Source organism: Rhinolophus sinicus, linkage group LG02, assembly GCF_036562045.2.
Source record: "Rhinolophus sinicus isolate RSC01 linkage group LG02, ASM3656204v1, whole genome shotgun sequence".
NCBI lineage: Eukaryota > Metazoa > Chordata > Mammalia > Chiroptera > Rhinolophidae > Rhinolophus > Rhinolophus sinicus.
The window spans coordinates 39673057-39697864 of record NC_133752.1 but is presented as its reverse complement, the minus strand read 5'-3'; the positions used below and the strand labels follow the sequence as shown (position 1 = coordinate 39697864).

The following is a 24808-nucleotide window of genomic DNA, read 5'->3' as shown; positions in this document are numbered from 1 at the left end:
TGCAAAACTGTAATTCAGTTCCAAATCCCCACGTCTTCATAATCCTTTTATATACACAATTGATTTACTGGCTATAAGTAACTCTTGTCACCTAGGGTTTTATACAAGTAGGGCTTTTATGCAAGTATTTGTGCAAATACTTTTTTGGTAATCTAATTTAAATCTAATCTAATTTGAATCAATGTGACCAAATCCCCAGGATGTGTTAGTGATTTTGCTACATTTCAAATCCCTAGACTCCAGCGAACAAGATATACAGTTGTTCCAGACAATCTTCAGCATCTCTTTTCCAAAAAGTCATTTACAATTATAACCATAATGGACTATTAAATATAAAGAATATGGAGAATGGAATGCATATTGTAAAAGAAAAAAAAAAAACGAATTGCAATCTCACAAACGTACATGCATAAATTTCATTCATCTTTTTCTAAAGCTTACTTTTACATACTTAATGACTAAATGCATCTATAAATTTATATTCTGCTTTTCATGTTAAAATCATAAATCATAATAAATATTTTAGTGGCTATATGATGTCTCATCTTATGGAAGAAGCATGTAATACTTAACTATTTCTCTAATATTGAACTTTGGATTTTACATTTTTTTCCAAAAAACACCCAGCAAATAATATGACATATATGGCATATATCTTTTCAGATCTTCATATTAACTACTTAAAATTTATTTATTGAAGTAGGATTATGAGGTTAAAGGGTATGAACACTTTTAAAGCTCTTAAATCATATTGTCAAATCACCTCCCCAAATAGTTGTAAAAATTTGTATCCCTATTAAGGCAAAATATAAGAGATTCTACTTTACTGCACATTTGCTAATATGTAGCATTATATCTTTTAGTAAATAATTTTGTAAGTAGCCCTCAAAGCCTTTTAAAATTTCAAATGGCATTCAGGAAATACCTAAGACATCTTACACAAAAAACTAATAGGCTAATAAACAATTTAGAAAACTTTTCATTCAACAGCCAATGAAAAATTAGACATTCTAAAAACTATAAAGTCTAAGGAAAGCAAAAATCTAATTTAAAACTATGAGCAAACACAATCTCTAATAATCTCTAATATGTGTTACTCAGGCATAATGGAAAATGGAATTGAATTAAGAATGGCCCAATCAGATAGTCAAAGCCATTAACTGAACATTTTAAAATAAAAATTGAACTATATTGTAAGTTCCACTTCTTAACTTTCAATCTTCCTTTATAATTATGATTTAAGTATGCCTCTCATAAACAGTATAAAACTGTGGTTTTTCCCCATCTGTAATTTTGAATTTCCTTTAACAGGTAAATTTAGTTCATTTACATTATTATCCTTGATATATGATGATCCCTGATGTATACCAGCTTATTTGTTATTTTAATTTACTATATTTTTTTTCTTTCTTTACCGTTCCTGTTCTGACCTTAAAAATCTTATTTTGAATTTATCCATTCAACTTTTATGTGTAGTCAGTTGTAACATTTTAATTGGAACACTTGAATCAGTAAACTCTAATGCAAATAGTATTACTGTTCTTTTCCTGAACAATATATGGAAATTAGAAAAATTTAACTTTGATCACACCTTCCCATATTCTGTTACTGTAATCTATGATTTAATTTCATCTATTTTTTCAACTGCCTCTTAAATGGTTTCTCTTTTTTAAAAGAATCAATTTTTATAGTTTTAGTAGTTTACTAGTGAGAGTTAACAAGTAGTAAGCCCTCTCTTTCTTGATTGTTTGAACATTTTTAATTTCGCTCTTTTAGTAATAAATTTTGGATTTTCTTATTTTATCTTCCATCTGTTTTAACCTCCGTTTTATATAATCAGTCATTTTATCTGTTTTCCCTGTATTCTGAGAAGTTTCATGAGTTCTTCATTCTACTTTACTAATTTTCTCTTTAACTTTTTCTAAAGCTCTCTCTGATCTGATCTGATTTTTAATCTTCCACCAAGTTTTAACTTTCACTCATCATATTTACAATTCTAGACATTTCATTTGATTTTTCCCGAAATCTGTCTGCCCTTTTTTTTACAGCATTCTATTCTTTCATTTATGCTTATATTCCTTTTAAAAATGCAGTTTGTCTTTTTATTTTTATTTATTTTATAGTCTCATTCAGATTGCTCTATGAGTCTATGTTATGAGAGTGCTAACTCACCTATTACTATGTTGCTGACTCTCCCTTACTGCAGACTGTGCTCCCTTGGGTGATAGGAAACTTTGTATTAGAAGTTCATTTTCAGGAGTAGGCTATTTTTATCATAGACCAATACACTTGGGTTGTGGAAAGAACTCTAGAGAATGGCTTGCTGTTTGCTTCTGGTGGTACCCCAGAGGGTTTACCAATTATGTAAATTACACGTCTTTTATTTTCTTTTTGTTCTCTGTACTGTATCTTAGACTCCATACCAGAGCTGGGTTTAGGATTGTGGTTTTATTATAGGTTTTATTTAAGTGAAGACTTCATTTTTCTTTCCTCTACCATGAATTTTCCTGTGGCTTCCCTAGCTTGGTTAGTAAAATTTTTCTAGTTATTTTTCATGGTGGGGCAGCCATTTATGAGACCCAGCTTTACTCAGGGTTCTTGCTTTCAACTCTCAGCCTCAGGCTATTGCAAATCCAGGGCTTCTGCCTCTGTGCCAAAACCGAAACTCTTAACTCCCAACCCTAAATCCATGTCCAGTGAGAATATATCTTATATCTTACATCCTACAGCCATGTCCAATGCCCTTCTTGGTTATTCTGGTGTCCACTCAGACAGTTATTGCTCTAGCTTTTAGTTCCTACCTCATTTCTGGTATTTGAGGATTGCCCTCTTTCTCTTGAACTTGATCCTTTTGATTCATTTTCTCTCTCTCTCTCTCTCTCTCTCTCACACACACACACACACACACACACATACACACACACACTCTACATGTGTGTCTGTTTTTTATGTTTAAATATTTTATTCAATATTTCTGCATATCTTGAGTCAAATGTGTTTGTTATTTTGTAATGAGGATGGTGATTAAGGTAGAAATGTGTCTGAATATGATTGTCTTGAACAAGTTAATGAATAAGCATTGATAGTAATATTTTCTATATATTTCACATTGTATTGCTTTTAAGTACCAATTTGGCTTTTAAAATATACTACACTACATTACCAGGTAACTGAATTCTACTGACATAATTATGAATTCTGAATTTCTCCTACCTAGCAGCATATCTATATTTATATCAGAATCATTTGTAGATAATTTCAAGTGGATGCCAAGGTTGTGTTGCATACCTGTAATGTAAGCATATGTAGGCTAGCTTTATTTTGAGATAATATTGACGAAGAACTATTTATTAATGCATTGAAGACACAACTCTCCTAAAGTAAATGCATATTAAATGATAATTCTTAACCATCAATTGCAACTTTCTGGCTGTCGTTTTCTACTCGAATTCTTTTTCTGAAAACAGACTTGTTCCTCTTGCAAGCTTGGTAATTTCACTATTAGAAAGTCTTTTGTTTTCCAAAATAAAGGTCAAGAACAATATTATTTCTTTGCAAAACTTTGGCAACAATAGTACGCCAGAAACACCCAGTTTACTGGGAAACGGTAACTATGGCTTTCACTATAAAATACTACAGTTACACAGTGCAGCAATGTCTCTGTGGTTTTTTATCATCCAGGAAATCAATAGTAGTACAGACTACAATTCTCTGTTGCACTAGAGTAGATTTAGGAGGGCAAATGAAAGAGTTTATTGACATAGTAGGGGCTGTTACTATAGCAAATCAGAATTGTAAAAGAGAATAGCTTTTTAACTGACTGATTTTAATCCAAACACCCAAATGTTTCAGCCTAACAAGAGACTTAATAAAAAATAAACAAATAAAAACAAACAACAAAAAAACCCTCTTGTCATTCCCTTTCTTTATGTGCACACACACTTCATGCTATTATTACTGGTAAATATGCAACCATAAGAAAGAATTCTATTAATGCTGTAAGAAATAAGCTAGATGCTAAGGGAATGCTGTCATGAAAGTCTTACCTTGAGTATTTTATATTTGTATTTGATAAATGTCATAATTTAGAATGTGTCATTTGTGTAACTAATAAAAGGCCCAGTGTTCCATCTTGCAGCATTGTGTTCTTTGTTAAATAGGTTACTTTGGGAATTTTTAAATATGCACAATAGAAGCAGTAAGCACTAAATCACCCAAAGTTGAAATATAACACTGAGAGAGGGAGAGGGAGGCCAGAAGGGAATGAGAGAGTTAGTAGTGGGGGGGGAAGGGGGAGGTGGAAGAGAGGAACTTCAAATATTGCTACTTTTAGATCACATGAATCAATTTGTCAAACACTAAAGGAAGAGTACTAAATTATAAAAATGTTAAAAGAATAACTTGCATGTGGTATGTTTTTATTTTAATCCGTACTCAAACTCACGCCTAAAGGAACAAACCCTGTATCTCTGTATCAATGGTTAGTAAAACGGCTGTATTCTTTTCATTCTTGCACTTAAGGTACAAACTTAGGGAGATGCACAGTAGCAGTCCCAAAATCCTAACCAGAAGCTGTGCTTTTTACACTCAGCAGCAGCCCATTCTCAAGAATGCATCCTACCAGGAATAGAAAAACAAAAGGCCTATGGCATTTTTTATTCTGTGTCAGCAACATAATTACTTATTTGTATTTTAAGTAAGGTTTGTCTTTAAAGGTCCTTGTGTATATAAACTCTGGAACAGAATTTCATAAATATGGTGAAAATAAAATATTTTACTGTTAAATGCTTCTACACAAATACATTTGGTTGCTTGTATTCCACAAACAATTTGTAATGTATTATAAGAAATGTCAACATTTGGCTGACATTAGGTACGATCCAAAGACAGGACATTGTTTGATCCATTCATTGGTGTAGGTGTGATTTCAGAAAAATTCTTAGGACCTTAATTCATGGTCATGAAAGAGATGGTAGATTTTGTACATTTAAGGCAGGGGTGTCCAAACTGTGGCCCGCGGGCCAACTGCGGCCCACAATCCATTTTTAATTGGCCCACAGCAAATTCCAAAAATATATTTAGTTTACTTAAATAAACCAGGTGAGGCAATACGTACTTCACCTCGAGTTAGTTGCCCGCTGTTTGTGTATTTTACCGCATATGGCCCTTGGTGAAAACAGTTGGAAAAAGTTTGGACACCCCTGATCTAAGGGTTCTTCAATAAAGGGGTAAGAGTTCACAGTATGAAAATCAAACAGCCATCTCATTAAGAAAACCTAAGGAACAAAGCCATGAAAAATAGGGACTATTTAGCTGAAAGCACCTATTATATTGCTGAGCCAATCTTGTACACCCATTTTTAAAATTTATGTTTTATTAACATTATTTCCTTTAAACAAACATTATGATTTCTAACAAATCCCAGCATTTTCAAGGAGTTGTGAAGACAATTCCACTAAACACTTGTAAATTGGTAAATCTACCTGCAGAAATGTTTCCTGTCCTTATATATATTATATACCCTATGGATAGTTTGGTAATGGCCGTGAATTAGGAACAAATAGCTTATGTTTTGGAAGTCATGTGATCCTTTGAAAAGTTTAGGGCTCCCTTTTGTGCACTCTAATAAAACTGAGTAGTGGTTCCTTGTCCTGGAAAGGATGACAGCCCCTCTATGCAAATGACTAAATCATTCTTTGCTCTTAGGAAAGCAATATTGTGCATATTATTTGTTAACTGGACACAGTTATTATTCCTTCTGGTTTCTGAAAGTTTACCATTTTCAATTTTGGGAGAGAGCTAAGATATTGGTATAGTACTACATTTTTGTTGTTGTCAAATAATTTTTAATTTCTAGTATATTCTTCAAAGAAATCTAACTGGTAAAAATCTCAGACTTCCCCAGTGTCTGCCGTTCGCTCAAATACACTTACTCTGCATGCAAAGCCCATCAGTACAGTTCTTGGATTGCAAGACGAGACCATCACAGTCCTTGCCTCCATTCTTAGGGGCTGGCGCCGTGCACTCCCTCCTGCGCCAGTGTGTGCACTCTGTCCCACAAGTAGACCACTTGCTCCAGGAGGTCCACCTGCCATCCACTGCCATAGAGAAAAACTCAGCATCAGGTCAAAGGGAGGAGGAGTTGATTGAGGGCAGAGCTCATGTATAAAAACAAAACAAACAAACAAACAAACAAACAAAAACTGAAGTCAATGCCCCACTAAGGAGTACATTCATTTCAACCACTGGAAGTAGTGTGCTCTGCATACATCCGCTAGTTTCCATGAACTCTCCACACGAACGGTGTGACTCCTTCCTCACAGACAAAGCAAGGGAAGCTTAATGGGACAGAAACCAAAGTTGTCACTAGGAGCTACGTAAAAATAAATCATGGTGCTGCCTTTTTCATTAAATAGGAAATTTCTGGATTTTGTGTTGAAAATTGGGGGATTCTTTTTAGACCTAAGATTTCTTCATGTCATACGGGCAGTGCAAGTAAACCTATGTGGAGATAAGGACAAGAGGTTGGTAGAAGGGGAAGAAATCTACATTATCTATCTATCTATCTATCTATCTATCTATCTATCTATCTATCTATCTATCTATCATCGATCTGTCATCTGTCTGTGATCTATATACTCTTTTGATTTGATTTTTCATCCAGGCTAGTTGATTCTGCTGAGATTTTCTTCAGTGACTTCTTGAAAAAATAATATTATTTTCCATTTATTATTTGATGATTCCACTCCATTATTTTATGATGTACACATTTTTGTTTTTATTTTAAAAATACACTGAGTCACATTCCAAATATTTTGCTGTGATTCAGTCACTTAGAGTTGACTCACTTTCTTCCTAATTTTGGTGGCTGGTTTATCAGTAATTTCAATGATAATGAGCTGAGATATGTCTATTTAAAAACAAACAAACAAACAAAAAAACCCCACCATGACTTCAATCCTAATTTGAAAAGAAATATATAGTAAATTTCACTAAGGTCATATTTTCAAATGCAGTCTTTAAAGATTCTTACATTAATAGGATAAAAATATTGATCAGAGTTTTAAAAATTTTCCCTGAAATACATAAATAATTATGATTAAATAGAATTAAATGTAAAACAATGTTAAAGATCATTTATTGAATATCTAATATACATTACATAGCATCTTATAACGGCATATTGATAGAAATTATATCAATTTTAATACTCTACTATATGATTTCATATTCAAATTATTGTATAAATATAGTATGCTTACTATGTATCAAGACATAAATATGCACACGTGAAAAAAATGATGACTGCATTAATATTTCAATCATACAGAGCTGGCTGTGTAAGCAGCTCCTAACTATCTGGGGAAAATGCATTTGCATTGACCCAGACCATCCCAAAGTACACACACACACACACACACACACACACACACACACACACACACTTCCATTTTAATTCAGAATGCTAAGTGAATTTTTTATTGTGGAAATCAACATCTACATAGGAGAGTACTTAGCTCTCTACATAGGAGAGTACAAGATAAAATAATGAAATTCTAAGCCTAGCCAAGTGTCAAAATTTGTTCCATAAATAAAAGTTCTCAAAGGGTTCAATGTGGGATACTGTTTTGATATTTGGAAATCAACATAGGCATAAATAATATAGATTATGTTTTTCTCTTCGGTTCATTTCTTCAATCCATCTCTAAGAAAGGTTCTATTAAAGTATAAACCAGACAAACATTAGGCAAAATAAAGGGAGTAAGAAGACTATTAATCTTAATAATGAAATTGACAATATAATAACTACCTTTATGGAATGCACTAAATATATGGATTATTTCCAAATAATTTTAGATGAACTTTTCAATTTATTGTGTAATTAGGTATTTTGGTGAGTTTTGGTTTTGATTTGGTCCGATATTATATAACTTCAAATAATACCTGGTGATAACATGAAAAAACACAGAAAGATGCTCAGAGGCAGAGGACTACAATCTTGGCATAGATACCACTGCAAATAACTCACAAAATAGGTGACCAACATGAACCAGGTAATAAAGAACTGACTGCATTGTATTTTCAAAATCTAGTAGCTCATGTGTCACAAAGCTTAGACTTCCTTTTAACTGATTCCAAATGTTTTATTTGCCCTTGCCCAGAAACTGACACCAAATATCAAATATTTCAGTCTAAAACATTTTTAAATTTCAGTTCCAATGAATTTCTATGGCTTTCTGAAGATCAAGGGTTGTTATTCCTAAAATGTGTGGCTTTCAATTCTGTTCAAATCCCTTGAGTTATAGAGACTGCAACCTTGGCTCCTGCAATTTTATTTGGTAATAGAGAGGGATTGTGTTTATAAGTGTTTAATGTCTTGTTTTATACTATTTTGCATGTTTAGGTAATAAAGGTAAGTACTCTTTTGGCAGAAAATACTTCACTTCTAAGCAATATAAGCATTGATTGATATGATGGATTTAAATAATGTTTATCACACATTGAGGTCAAGAATAAGGCTTTGTGTATAGCCCTTAAAACTTATTTCTAGAATGGTAGGAGACATTTGGAATGAAAACACTGGTTTATTTACCTGGGCATAATGTGGTACAGGCTATTTTCTGCACGCTCTGCCCTTCACAGAAGGCACCACCATTAAGTGGCGCTGGGTTGGTACAGGTCCTCGTGCGTTTCTGATACCCTCGTCCACAGCGGCTATTACACACAGACCACTCTGTCCAGGTGGACCAGCCACCATTTACTGGAAGGAGGTAAATAATAAAATGTAGATTAAACATATGTGCATGCACACAAAGACACACAAACCACATAAATGAAAAGTTATCTCCCAAATGACCATAAAACATCTAAAACTTCAAAGCCATGAGAGATATTGCACAGCATTTCATTCAAAGTTTTGTTGTGGAAATGAAGAATCTAAGGGTAGAGATAAATAAAATTAATTACCAATATTTACTCACCGACTCAGAAAAGTAAATAGGACTGTGTTCTCTTTCTTTTATTTTTTACATACATCCCCTTACCTAATCAAGCTCCAAAAATTACTTTTGACAGCTTATCTCAAATTAAAATGTTTACATCCTTATGTCAAGGCAGTAAGTGGATCAGAAACATGGGAACTGAATAAAATCATTTAGCCTTTTCTCAACAGATGATTGATTATTTTTCCTTAGCATATGTAAACTTTACAACCTTTCAAGGATTTTTAGCCAGTTTTATTAACTAACCATTGAAACTTGTTAAGAAATAAAGTGTTACATTGCTAGATTTTAAACAATTGAATAGCTATTTGATTGAATTGGCGATTAGTTGATGTAATTGAAATGGACACCTATTTTATGTATAAAGGCTAATTATGGTATTTGATGGAGATGTTAGTATAGGTGAGATTATAAAACCTACACTGTAACACTCTGTTCATTATTTACCTCTGGAAGTCTCACTCTAGAAAATATTCTTATATATTTTAGTACTTCAATAATGTGAGTCTATAAAATTATTGTAATTAAGCAATTTCTAACAAAAATTATTTGCTGATAGTTAAGATATGACAAAACTAATATATGCATATGCCTCCTGGTAGTAAAAAAGAGTATTAGCCATTTGAGAAACATAAACATTATATGTGCACATAAAATGCCCAACATCTCCTTTTCTAGAAACCTACATAATAGGGAATAATCATGAATGTGTCGTGTACACAGACTCAGACAAGTGTACTTTTCACAGCAGGGTTATTCTTTTATGTAAAGATAAATAATCGAAAACAACTGCAATGTTCAACAATAGGAAAACAGTAAACCACATATATTCATGTGATTTACTCCTAGGCAGCCATTAAAAATGATGCTGTAGAAGTGTATTTAATAATAGATGAATATGTCAATATTATGTTTTAAATAACGCTTATATTTATATCTCATGTTTTAAAGTCCTACTGATGTGTAGAAAATATCAGTAGTATATTTTTAAAGCTATTTCCGGAATTTCTTGTCATTTCAAAATGACAAGATTATAGGTATTTTCTTCTTTAACCATTTCTATGCTTCCCAAATTTTCTGTAATGGATACATATTTGCAATCTAAAAACAGCACTAATTAAAATAAAATGAATATATACAACTGACTCGAAACTGAAATACTGGTTAGATGCATATGTTTTCCTGTGGACTTCTGGTGAACCCAACCTGTGAGCCTTGGACAACTTATTTTCTGAGGCTGTGAAAAGCACACGGAGATGGTTGATAGGTAGAGTCTCAGTTAATGTTCCAAAAAGCAACTTAACCTGCTCCACCTGACAAAACTTCAAATGTTGTCAGTATAAATTGCTTATTCGCATACTGGCAAGATGATATTTGCGGTTATCGTACACATGTATTCTTTGCTAGGATTTTAATGAGAAATGAATAATCATAAACTTTTAGAGAAAATAAAAGTCTTTGAAGATCCTAGGCCTAGTCCCTCACTTTATGAAGAAGGTGACAAGGGCTCAAAGCATCCTGGCTAAGAGACCAACTGAAGGCCAGTTAGTGGTAGAACTAGTTCTAGAACACAAGACTCCTGACCGCTAGCTAGTCTGATGCTATTTTCTGAACTCAAAATGCTTATTACTTATATTTGAGTCTTCCTGAAGACAATGTGTGGTTTGTAATTATTGATTACTTGTGACTATTGATTGTAATTATTGGGTATGGAAAATGCGGTCTACCTAGGAAAAGAGATTTGCATGTGTATTAAACATCTATATAACACCTCTATACAGAGCCTGCCTTCATTAATTATTTATAATTGGTATGTGCTGTCATGTGCCTCATTCCTCTTTTGCATTTTCAATGCTGTTAACTCATTCAGTTTAGAAAAAGACAAAAAGTAGGAAATACATCATTGTGACTAAAGAAATGCAATTTCTTATAATTCAACATAGCCATTATCTTGACTAGGAAATTAAACCTTAGAGTATTCAGAGGATTAAAAGAAAATACTTTGCATCTCTGTGATGAAAATGACGGTTTTAAAGCATCACTATATTCGGCCTTTGGGGCATCAGAATCGTTTCTATTCTCTTAACTCCTTACCACATGAGAATACATCTATCCTTATGGTACTATCTGCTCTAAGTAAGTACCAGGAGACAGATTCTTGATAGTGACTATCACTCTGTCACTCATCCAGACACTAAGGCCCCTAGAGTTTATTTAACACTGAAGCAGCCATGAAAATCTTCTTTGCATTCTAAATAATAGTCATATAATTCAGGAGGTGGCATAACCTCAAAATCTTTCCCAATGTTGTTCAGTTTCCTCAGAGACAATAACTCATCAAGAATATGAAAACTTACTATGTGTCCAAACTGTGAGAAATATGTGAATATACAGAATTGTCATTTAGTCCATAAAGGCACTTAAAGATTAGCTGGGGCGCTGGAACTACTCATGGAATGACTAGAAAACCACTGAGTTCTAAACCATACAGGGAGATAAAGCATCATACACCACAGCAAAATTGGATAGGAAATTGTTTACTACTTTTGGAGAAATGATAGGCTTAGAGATGAGACCGGTTAGAAAGGGCCAGAGAGTGGGAGGGAAGGTTCCTGAAGTCATGATATTGAACCTTGTCACATGGTAGGATTAGGGCCTCTTGGCAATGGCCGTGCTTGTCTTCACACAGAATGCCCCTAATGGAGTGTGTAAAGAAAGTTCTAGGAAGTGGAAGTTGCTCTGAGGTGTTTGGGGAACATGTCAGCTCCAGTTTGCCTGATGTTTTGCAGCCATTGGACTGAGCCAAGAACCACAGAAGCAGCAGCAGACTGCTCTAAGCAGCTACATCTCTGACCTCACTCTAGATCTCAGTGGTCCAGGGTATGGAGAGGGGACAACTTAGGGAAGCAGGAATATCTACTGGCACTTTCTTTCACTTTCCTACAAACTGATTGACAAAGGACTAGGCATTTCCAAATCTAGTCTTTCTATGAGTATCAGAGAAGCAGTTAAACTTCTCACTGTCCACGTGAGAAGCTGGAAGAGGGCAGCAATGGCGATTGAAAATGGGCCTCTTGTTTGATATTTTAAATTAAAATGGGAAACTACAGTTTGACATAAACTAGAGTGCGAACCCAACAGCTCACTCACCATAGACGATGACAGTTGCCGTAGTGCTTTTCCTCTTGGCAACAATGTTTTTGGCGACACAAGTATAGTTTGCCGTGTCTGAGAGGCGGGCTTGCTTGATGATGAGGTTGTGATCAATAGTAATATAAAAGTTCCGATCTTCGACGGGATCAATTATGTCTTCATTTTTCAACCATTCCACCTACAGATGCACAAGAGAAATAGTTAATTCCCAAATATGGATCCCTTGATGGCTGCCAGTCTAATGTGGGTTTTGCAATATGTAGCATATTGCTCCGTGCTATGAACTTCTGCAAACTGGGAGGAAGTAACTTTCTGAGGTCATGTGAGGGATCGCTCACCTGCCAAACATGCTGATTCTGTGTGTACTGTGCTATTCTCAAATGCCACGGAACCCACTGGGAAATACAGTGTTCAAATTGTTTCCACTTTGCCCTGCAGGCAGGAAGAGAGAACTGGCACTGCCAAGTTCAGAACCCAATCAAAAATAATAGGCTACGCATTTCAAACTGAACTCGAACCTTCTGCTATTTGATTTGTTGACTCTTGGCAACTTACCTGCTGCTTTTCAGTAAAGACTATAAGAACAATTTAAAAGCTCAAAAGGCATCTTACATATCATGTAGCTCTAATAAAACAACATTTGGATGATGTATGTGTAGCTTTGCTGGAACATTTGGATTAAATTTCCCTGAAAAATGCACTTACTTTTAAATGTAGTAAACACATATTTGGAGATGCATCTAAGCCAAAATACTTGGGGGCCAGGGGAAAGATTTTCTACCAACTCTCAATATAATCCAAATAGCATATAAATCATACTCAAATCTCTCCTTTTGTCTATAAGTAGTATCAAATCTTTGGCTCATGGTTTGCTTCTGGGGAACGTGACCTCAGACATGACTGTCCAAAACTATTAAACTACATTTTTTCTATGTAAATAATATCAATTTAGCAATAGCAACATTCCTACAGAATGAAAGGAAGCAAAATATATTTGTATAAACTGCCCTTAGGAAGGATAAAATATTTCTCGTCCTGTGTCTCTTTCTTTTTCCTGTGCACAGGTTTTTCCACAAAGCAAAACGATATTGATATTTACCACACTTAAAGTTTCCTTTTACGTTAGTGTGGATGTGGATACACGTAACCTTTAGTGGTAGGGAGTCAATAGTGTTGCCATTTTCAAAATCTTAAGGAACTTCTCTGGCACCACAAGAAGTCTGGAAGTTAATCTCTAAATCTGTCAGTGGGCTTGACATTGCACAGCTCTCAATTAAATCTAATGCAGGGACTCTACAACAGTGCTCCTCTAATCCATAGAAGAGAGGCCACCATTTATAGAGAAAAACAGAAACAAACAACAATCCTGAAATAAATGTATGAGGAAGTAGATAAGAGCAACTATTTGGAATTATGTACGTTTTGAAATAGATAACCATTCTTGGTATTTACACTAATGGAACTGAGAAAGAGAATAGAATCCATCTAAAACAGTGGAACTTTAAAGCACACATGTTGTTTTCAAATACAGACAGCACATTCAGTCAGGGCCATGCTTGGATATATTTAATCAGATATTCATACTCACTCGACCTGGATTTTCTCAAAATATGGCCCTATGTGTATGGTAATGTGATCCTGCTAGAACTGCAAGGGGTAAGGTAGAAAAATTCATACTGTCAGAAATCTACTTGACAGTAATTGAAAGCTGACATTAATATTTGTTGAATCTTGTGAGGGATGTAAATGTCTACCATGTTGCCCGAAAATAAAACCTAGCTGGACAATCAGCTCTAATACATCTTTTGGAGAAAAATTAATATAAGACCCGGTATTATATTATATTATATTACATTATATTATAAAGACCCGGTCTTATATTATAATGAAATAAGATCGGGTCTTATATTAATTTTGGTCCAAAAGACGCATTAGAGCTGATTGTCTGGCTAGGTCTTATTTTCAGGGAAACATGGTAACTATTATGTTACTTTGTACACCTGAAACTAATAAAAAGAAATGGAAAAACAAAACCTATGAAAGAACAAATTAATAAAACATGAATTAATGAAACACATTAAAAATGTGTATGTACACACACACACACACATATAATCTAATCTTTCTAGGTTATCTATACTATTCTAAAGAAAGCTTTCCACTTATAGAAGTCACTGTTGGGTTCCACTGAGCTGGTCTTGTATATCTTCCACTTGTGCACGTGTGTGTGTGTGTGTGTGTGTGTGTGTGCATGTTCTCTGTGTGCTTTTCTTTCAAGGATCCATACTGCTACTCTTTTTTGAAGGACAGCACTTATGCTCCAGGACTCTTCCTGGAAGTGCTGCAGTTCGCAGCCCACTCCCCTAACGTTCCCCTTCGTGTTGGCTCACAGGGTGTGGAAATAAGCCTTGTGGACAATGGTGGGGAGTGGGGGTCAGAACCTGAGTGGTTACTCTCCAGCATTCTCCTGCAGAAATTAGGCTGAAGCTACCTCCTTAAGATTTTGACTGAATTTACACTCTTTCTGGGTTTCTATTTTTCTCTCCTGCTGGCTCCATCCACCTCTGAGGCTCTCCTGGGAGCATATCTGTAAAAAGCACTTGCATTCAAATCTTTGCCTCATGGTTTGCTTCTGGAGAACATGCCCTAAGTCATGACTCTTCAAAATTAGGGTTTTCCTATTTATATAATATCAGTTCACAGCAGTATTGTTATTCCTGATCATAAGGGACATAAAGAGATCTCAAGGGATATTGGAAACCACTTGTTTATTTGAAGAGTTTGTTACATGTTAAAAAGTTAGCAATCCGAACAGTTGACAAGAGACTTAAAAAGACTTACAAGATTGTTGGGTATATGGTCTTTCCTTTCTTATACATGACTTTGCACTTTCCTTGGGTGTCTCTCACCAACCCTGGAGCTTCAAGGACCCCTGAAGAGCCTCAGAAGTGCTGAGGAGGCCCCTGGGGCCCTGCGAGGGGGAAACTGTCCTATCCGAACTCTGGCTTTAACCAGAGAAGCTCTTCCTTGATCTGTTTTCCACATGGTGTTCATTTGTATACCTTTGTTTGAAGAAACCAAGCATTCTACTGCTAGAAAACAGCTATAGAAATGGAGAAGGGAGCCAAGGACTTCTCTGGCTTCTGGCAAAACCCCTCCCCACCATTCCCTATGCTCTAGTACTCCCAGTTGTGCCACAATCCCCTGCTTTGAGACCATCACCTCCACGAGAGGCTCGGGTCCAGACTGCAGGTCATCACTCCCTCCTGTACTAGAATCCTCACTCTGCTCTATGCATCTCCATCACCTGCCCTCCAAAAGTCTCAAAATCTTTACTGCCTTGGAATACAGCAGTAAAATCTTCCAAAATGTCAATCTCTTTTAAGATTGTTTTCTTCATTTTTCTCTAACTAAAACCTAGTTCTTCATTGTACTACTGCTTCTTTTGGAATCCTCTCAAATGGAGGGTATTTGACTTCCCAAATCTAACAAGTCTAACAAAATAACATGGCGGTCCAGTAAGTGTCCTTGTTCTGCATTGTCTATTCCAAACCTCTCTCTCCAAATAAATTTGCTTTCAATCTCATGCCATCCGATTATGTCACCCAATTGCCATATTTTTTGTAGTCATCTACAGACCTCTGGACTCATAGTCATTTTATCGAGTACAACTTCTGTCGTAATTTCTGGTGTTTTAACCAAAAGATTACACTTTTAATGTCTTGGCCCCTCAGTTCCATAACCTTCCTTTTTGCAATGATCTTGGCCTCTAAGTCACTCACCCTCATAGTTATATATTCTAGGCCAGAGGTTCTCAATCCTGGCTTCACTGCAACATAACTTGGAGAACATTTATAACATATCAATTCTAAATCCAACCAAGAGAAACTCTGATTTGTTGGTTAAGACTGGTCTAGCATCAGTATTTTTTAAACGCTGCAAGGGGCAGTGGTTTGCTGCTGGGATCCTGACATACCACTCTAGACCATTGCCTTTCAAATGAGATCCTTGAACCAATAGCATCTATGTCACCTGGGAGCTTCATAGAAATGCAAAATCACAGGCTCTACCCACCTAGACTTACTGAATCAAAAATGTACATCATAATGAGAACTTCAGGGGATTTGCATGCACATTAAAGTTTGAGCAGCACTGGCCTAACTCCTGTCTTTAACCAATAATTGCAACCCATCCATACACTCAGTTTCAATCATCCTCTCTTTTCACCATTTTCTGTCTTTCCTAGTTATTATTTCTAGGACCCCTATTTCAACAAACCTGCACCAGGACCTACAATCCATTGAGTTTACCAACTTTATCCTCACCCCTCTGTGTTCCCTCTTTCTTTTGACCAGGTGTAAATTCCAGTGTCTGACTTTATCAATAACCCTTCACATTATATCCTCAACCCTTGCATCCCTCTCTCATTTCAAGGTGCTCACTTGGTCACACTTCCCCTACACTACCTTTGTATCCTTGCAGTGAACCATGGCTCTGAACAGACACAATCAATGGGCTCATCTTAAATTCATGATAACAGAACGCAAGTGGGCCTTTAATCATCCCTGAAAGTCATACTCTATTTTCATGGTCTATTCACTGCCCCACACTCCTAGACAGCTATTTCACAAATTCTCCTCTTTTGTTAAACACTACCTCCCCTTCTATCCTCACTTTCAGCTGATGACCAAGATTTCTATGTCACTGAGAAAACTGACAATCATGAGACAATTTCCAAAGCTCCCCCTCTCTGCTCTGCACCCTCTCTTGTTTCTAGGTAAGCTCTCTGTGCTCCGACCTGTCACCTCTCATTTGTACTTTGAATCCCATTCCCTCTCTCTTATTCAAGTGTGTGCCCCAGCAATTCTCTTCTCTCTCTCTTGAATCATTCATTTTCTCTCTCCACTGAATCATTTCCATCAGACATGCAATTATTTTTCACAAATTAAAATAAAATCCCTCCCCACTCATTTCTATGTCTAGTCACCCCCACATTCCTCTGCTCACCTTACAAAACCCCTTGGAATAGTTGTTTATATTTACTCTTTCCAATTCCTCTCTTCTTCATCTTTACTGAATCTATTCCAGTCTGCCTCCACCTCTACCATTTCATCAGACTGCTCTTTTCAAAGTCACAATTACTTTCACTGTGTGAGATGTGCTGGTGAGGGCTCAGTGCTCTCTTACTTGACTCAGCAGCACTGTTTGACGCAGTTCATCCCTCTCCGCTCCTCACTTGGTTTTTCTGGACATGGCACTTTCCTGCTTTTTGTCCTACCTCACTCATTCCCCATGACTTCCGTGAGCTGAAGTCTGTTCCCCGGTGTTGGCTCCATCCTTGGAACCCTTCGTTTTTCTATTTTCCATCCATATTCACTTCCTTGATTAGCTCATCCAGTCTCATGCAGATGACTTCCTAAATTTATCTCCAGTTCAGAGCCCACCCCTGAACTCCAGACTCATATATTCAACTGCCTTCTTACAACTCCACTCGGTTGTCTAATAACAACCTCCTGAACTGCCCTTCCAGGCCTGCTCCTGCCATAGCCTTACCCATCTCAGTTAATGCCAACTCCATCCTTCCAGTTTCTTAGACAAAAACCTCAGACTTGGCCTTGACTCCTCTCTTCTACTTCCTTTGTCCATTTAATATCAGAGCAACACATTGAAATCTCATCCCCTTACTACCACTGACTTCCTGGTTCAAGTCACCATCATTTCTCTCTTGGATTATTGCAACAACTTCACATCTTGCTTTTCCCCTTGCCCCTCAACAGGTTATCTCAACAAAGTAGTTAGAGTAATATTTATCCCTAAGTCATACCATGCTATACCTCATCTCCAGCCTTCCAGTGGCTCCCTAGTTCAATCAGTGTCAAAACCAAAGTCTTTACAAGGACCCACAAGCCCTTCAGCCAGGGACATATAGAAGAAACCACTTTGAGACTGGTAGGAGTGGGTGGAGATGTAAAATCGGGCTGATCCCACACTTCCATATCACCAATAAAAACTGGGAGGGATGTATCAGCTGCAGAGGTCCCTTCCCAGAGGAACAAAGGGTCCCAGTCCCACACCAGGCTCCCTAGCCCAGGGTTTCAGTGCTAGGGAAAGAAGTCTGCACAACTTCTGCCTGTAAAACCAGTGGAGATTGTGGTTGAGTGAGACAGAAGGCTGCTGGAGTCCCAGGGGATCTTCTTAAAGGGCACACACATGGACTTACTCGTTGATGGACTCACTTGCTTTGAACTTCAGCGATTGGGCAGCAGCTTTACAGACGCCAGAGACATATGGAGAGGCACTGAATTGTCTGCCTTCAGGGCAAGGGCTAGAGGGGTAACTTTCTCCTGGACAGAGGAGCTGGTAGAAGCCATTATTTCTTTGTTGAGCCTCCTCCATCTCAGCATACAGACACCAGTGGCCATCATATTTGAGGCTCCATCAACCTGCCCAACATGATTCATTTGCCCTGATTCTCTGAGACACTGCCTCACTCAACGGTTGGTTATACCCAACTGCTTTCAGTTGCTTTACTGTATAAAGAGCTTGCCTTGGCTCATGCTGCAGAATTTCCTAAAATGTCTCAAAGGTTCACAAAACACAAACAAGCAGCATCTAGCTTTGGCACATCCTGTACCTCTCGCTGAGCAGACCCGGGCCTGGCACAATTAACAGCCGATCTCAATTTGCAGCTTGGCCTCTCAAGGCAACTCCAAGCCCAGTGTGGGTGGTGGCCATCTGTGTATTGCTCTGTGGCTCATGCCAGGTGGCCCTGGGCAGAGCACAGGTTGCCACTGAACTTGGCCTCCAGTGGCTCCCCTCCCAGGAGGCCTTGGGTCTGGTGGTAAGATTCAGACCAAACTGGAGCATCCGCCAGCCAACTCCATGTATGACACACCCAAAAAGCACACAGGGTAGGCACCAGAGCCCTGCTAATGTGAATCCTGCTCTGTAGAGTGAGCCCCTGCAAAACAGCTCTGCCGCTATAGTCATTGCCAGTTCTCATAACCAACCAGCCTGAAAATCAATTCCTCCCACTGATGTGTAAACAGCAACCAAGTCTCATCTACAACAGGAGGGCACACACAGCCCACACAAGGGATACATCTTGAATACCCAGCTCAGGTGACCCGTAAGACTGCACCACTGAGCCTCATAGCACATCTATTGCACAAGCCACTCTACTAAGACTGGAAGTGATAGAAGCCCTACCTAATACATAGAAACAAACACAGCAAGGCAGCAAAAATGGGGGTGGGGGGAAAGAGACACAGATACAAACAAAGCTCCAGAAAAAGAACCAAACAAAATGCAGACAGCAATCTACCAAATGCAAAGTTAAAAACACTGGTTATTAGGATGCTCAATGATCTCAGGAAGAACTTCAACAAAGAGATAAGAAATATAAAAATGGAGATAGAAAACAAAAAAGAACCAGTCAGGGGCTGGCCCGGTGGCTCAGGAGGTTAGAGCTCCATACTCCTAACTCCGAAGGTTGCCGGTTCGATTCCCACATGGGCCAGTGGGCTCTCAACCACAAGGTTGCCAGTTCGACTCCTCAACTCCCACAAGGGATGGTGGGCAGCACCCCCTGCAATTAAAATTGAACACAGCACCTTGAGCTGAGCTGCCGCTGAGTTCCCGGATGGCTCAGTTGGTTGGAATGCATCCTCTCAACCACAAGGTTGCCAGTTCGACTCCCACAAGGGATGGTGGGCTGTGCCCCCTGCACCTAGAAAAACAGCAACTGGACCTGGAGCTAAGCTGTGCCCTCCACAACTAAGACTGAAAGGACAACTTGAAGCTGAACGGCACCCTCCACAAGTAAGATTGAAAGCACAACAACTTGACTTGGAAAAAAAGGCCTGGAAGTACACACTGTTCCCCAATAAAGTCCTGTTTCCCTTCCCCAATAAAAAAGAAAAAAAACAAAACAAAAAAACAAACTTTTTTTTTTTTTTTTTTAAAAAAAAAGAACCAGTCAGAAATAAAGAATACAATAACTGAAATGAAGAATACATTAGAGGGAATCAACAGTAGATTAGATGAAGCAGAGGATCGAATCAGTGATTTAGAAGATAAGGTAGCAGAAAACACCCAATCAGAACAGCAAGAAGAAAAAATAATCAAAAAAAAAAAAAAATAGTATAGCTAAGTGTCCTCTGGGACAACATCAAGCATATCAACATTCACATCATATGGTTTCCAGAAGGAGAAGAGAGGGAGCAAGAATTAAAAACCTATTTGAAGACATAATGATGAAAAACTTTCTAATCTGGTGGAGGAAAGAAATATACAAGCACAGGAAGCACAGAACACCTCAAACAAGATGAACCCAAAGAGGCCAACACCAAGACACATCACAATTAAAATGCCAAATTAAAGACAAAGAGAGAATCTTAAAAGAATCAAGAGAAAAGTAGTTACCTACAAGGGAGCTCCCATAAGACTGTCAACTGATTTCTCAACAGAAACTTTGCAGGCCAGAAGGGATTAGCACAAAATATTCAAAGTGATAAAAAGCAAGGACCTACAACCAAGATTACTCTACCCAGCAAAACTATTGTTTAGAATCAAAGGACAGATAAAGAGTTTCCCAGACAAGAAAAAGCTAAAGTATTTCATCATCGCCAAATCAGTATTATAAGGAATATTAGAGGGATTTCTTTAAGATGAAAAAATAAAAAGAAAAGATAAAAATTTTGAATAATAAAATGGCACTAACTATATATCTATCAACAATTACTTTCAATGGATTAAATGCTCCAATCAAAAGATAGGGTGGCTGTATGGATAAGAAAACAAGACCCTTACATATGCTGCCTACAAAAGACTCACTTCAGATTCAAAAACACATAAAGAATGAAAGTAAGAGGATGGGGGGGGGGGATTTCATGAAAATGGGGAAAAAAAAGCTGGGGTAACAATACTTATATCAGACAAAATAGACTTTAATGCAAAGGCTATAACAAGAAACAAAGAAAGTCCCAGTGATCCCACTTCTGGGCATTTATCTGAAGAAACCCAAAAACTATTTCGAGGGGATGTGTACATCCATATGTTCATTGCAGCATTGTTTACAATGGCCAAGACGTGGAGGCAGCCTGGGTCTCCATCAATAGAAGAATGGATAAAGAGGAGGTGGTACATATACAAAATGGAATGTTGCTCAGCCAGGGAATAGAATGAGTTCTTTCCATCTGCAGTGGCATGGATTGACTTGGAGGGTAATGAGCTGAGTGGAGTATGTCAGACAGAGAAACACAGATGCAATGTGATTTTGCTTATATGTGGAATCTTAACAAGACAAACAAACAAACCAGACATATGCTCATAGATACAGAGAACATTTTGATGGCTGTCAGATGGGAGTGGGGTTGGGGGTGAGTAAAAAAAGGGAAGGGATTAAGAAGTACAAATTGGTTATTTCCTAGTAGTCATGGGGATGTAGGGTATAGCATAAGGAATATAGTCAATAATATTGTAATAACTACGTATGGTGTCAGATGGGTACTAGATTTATTCGTGTGATAGATGGAAGGGGGTTGGGGAGCAGGGTGAAAAAGGTGAAGGCATTAAGAAGTACAAATTGGTAGTTACAAAATAGTTATGGGGATGTAAAGTAAAGCATAGGGAATATAATCAATATATTGTGATAGCATGGTACAGTGTCAGATGGTTACTAGACTTATGGTGATCACTTTTTTAGGTATATAAATGTTAAATAACTATGGTGTACACTTGAAACTAATATAATATTGTGTGTTAGCTATATTTTTAATAAAAATCTTTAAAAAAAAAAAGCACACAAATCTTCACTGCCTAAGGAAAAAATCCTATGGAGCTCGCCTGGATTCGAAGTGGACTACTTGGAGATATCATGAGATACAAGAGGGCCTCTAGAATTATGTTGTGAGACCCAATGTCTCACTGCCATTTATGGGTCTAAAGTATCCTGTCGCCAGTATGTTTTAGTTAAGGCATCTTTGAAAGTATCGCATCCCTTTAGTTGACTACCTACCGTACATGTTTGCTGGGAATTTTTTTAAAAGTGTTTGAATAATTATTACAGACTTTCATCTAGTACTCATAAGCACAGCATCTATCTAAATGGTCATAGTAAACAAGAGCCTACACTAGAGCTTCCTAAGATTTTTAATTTTCAACAAAAGGTTAAGCATCTTGTGATTTTAATTAGATTCCACAAATACTGAATACCTATCATGCGCCAGGCATTGTGTCAAGTGCTGGGGGACAAAGAGACAAATCAGATAAGTGCTGGCTTGTGGAGCTCTCTGGATAAGAAGAAAAACCTATAAACAATCAATTATAGTGTGACAGAGAAACCATAGACATATGTGCAGGATGAAGGTAAAGTGAAGTCCCCATAGTGTGGGGAGAGGACATGTGAGGAGGAAATGTCTGAACTAGTTTCTGAAAGGTGGGAAGGCAAAGAAGGAAAGAGGAGGATGAGAAGGACATTTGAGGAAGAGACAACAGTAGGTTCTCCCGCACAGGCTTGATGCTGCTCGGGGAGTCTGAGCCCAGGACAGATGGGCATGAATTGCACTGTGTGGGAATGGGAGTGGAGGAACGATGCAGAAGCTGCTTTCAGGAGATCGTCCAGGGACTCCAAAGTTCTTCTAACACATCTGGCTTTTACCTCTAGTTGCTGCAATCCAGGGAAAGGTTTAAATTGAGGAAGCGTAAAGTGACACTTTGCTTTAAGATTGTTATAAAGGGCAGTGTGGACTAGAGGGAGGCACAGAGGAAGCTGGAAACCAGTTAGAGGCTCTTGCCATAGTCCTGGTGAGACGATGAAGAGAGAATTAAGGACGTGGCAATGAGAGTGGGGAGAAAAGAATAGATTCAGAAAGTGAGTTGAAGGGACAAGGGATAGGGCAGAGGAGTTGATTGCATGGGGAAAGGAGGGTGCAAGAGGAGCCTATCTCCAAGTTCTGGCTTGGGCATCTGCATGTGGATTAGTGATGCAGGAGGCAGAAAAGATCTGAGGGCGGAAAGGATAAGGATCAATCCACATCTGGCTGATCTTTCAAGAAATCGAGGCTGCACAGCATGATTTTGACAACTGAATTGTTAAAAAAATCCCATTGTTTTTCATGAACACTGATATTTTTCCTTAAAAGTTTTGAAATAGTAAAACAATGACAGCAAAATCCTGATACTTCTGCTTCTCTTAGGTCAACTCTAGCTTAGCACTAAGAACTGAACATGGATATTGCTAAAAAAAAAAAAAAAAAAAAAAGAAAAGAAAGAAAGAAAGAAAATATTCCCATTTGGCTTAGAGAAAAATGATAAAGTTAATTGAAAATTTGGGAGTGGATGTGTGGAAGGGAAAACAATATGTGAGAATAATTCTGTTTATCATGTAAAGGACTTTTTGAATCAGCAAAAGGAATCCATATGAGAGCCTAATAAATATATCATTTTATTAAAAAATATATCATTTTCAAACAGTGGATCTAGAACCCAACACCACCAGATAAAGTCACACTGCCACTGGAAGGAATTTCACAGTAAGTCTCCTTATGTAAAGTCTATGTAAAATCCCAAGAAACAATACAATATCTTTTGTTGTGCTAGAATTTTATGGCATTTAATAGTAACTAACTATTGTTTCAATGCTATTTCTTTGTAAGCTAATCTTGGTTAATCAGGGGTCAGAATTCTGGTCTGGCCTTAAATTCTGTTTACGTTTGGGTCATTTCAATGCTTCTCGTTGATTTAACCCTGGGACTTTGCTTCCTCCAATTTCTCCCATTTAGCAAATCATCTGATTTATACATGGGAGGTCTTTCTGAGTTAGACGTTATTTTTAGCTATGTATAAAACATTCAAGAAGAGAGGAAAATAGTTTGAAGTTCAGAAAACAATAAAAGACTTTGCCCATAAACCATAACTCGTTGTCAGGGCTGAAGTGACGTAAAGTGCCATTTCTGTCCTTGTGGCCCAGTAACTGCTGTCTTTTCAATAAGTTGAAGTTCAATACTTCAATAAGCATATTTGAAGTAATTGACTCAAGTGTTTATAAAGACATGGATGCTATTAACAGCTAATAAAAGTAGTTACATCACGAGTTTAGGATGTCCTATTTGCATATTACGTTGTTATGTTTGGTGTTGATTAATCCCACTGTATGAAATTGAGAATCTTACTTTAAGAATGAGTTCCTACCATGGCAGCTAAAAGGGCTATTCTTGGGCTAGATCACCTGGGTTCAAAACTGATCTCTGTCATTTCTGTGCCTCTCCTGGGTAAGCTTCTTATCTTCCACGTGCCTCGGGATCCTCATTTATAAAATAAGGATAATTCTTGAACCCATTTCATAAGGTTTTTAAGGGTCACATGAGTTAATACACAGTATCTGGCATACAGCAAATATTCTTCAATTATTATTAATATTAGACAATCAAGGTATACTAAAGGAGATGGGACAAAACCCAAACCACTCTAAAAAATACCAGAGAAATGGTGTTAATCTAAAAAAAAAAAGTAAAATATCTTAATAGCTGAATTCCTTCTGCCTTCAGTGACATTTCTATTGGGACAAAGTCAACTTACCACTAGAGTACAACTCTTTAAGACTAGGAATATATAAGTGATTAAGTATTAAATTGACCAATCTAATTTGTATG

At 37.2% G+C, this 24808-nt stretch overlaps 1 protein-coding gene across 2 annotated transcripts in view; it reads right to left on the bottom strand.

Moving 5' to 3' along the window:
- Positions 1 to 24808, bottom strand: part of UNC5C (unc-5 netrin receptor C) — a 368160-nt gene that overhangs the window by 60019 nt on the left and 283333 nt on the right. For both annotated transcript variants that reach the window (XM_019741124.2, XM_019741125.2), the window contains exons 5-7: positions 12153 to 12333; positions 8594 to 8761; positions 5934 to 6098 (exon numbers count right to left, since the gene is read on the bottom strand). In XM_019741124.2, coding sequence (XP_019596683.1) covers positions 5934 to 6098; positions 8594 to 8761; positions 12153 to 12333 — 514 coding nt within the window. The remainder of the gene's footprint in view (positions 1 to 5933; positions 6099 to 8593; positions 8762 to 12152; positions 12334 to 24808) is intronic.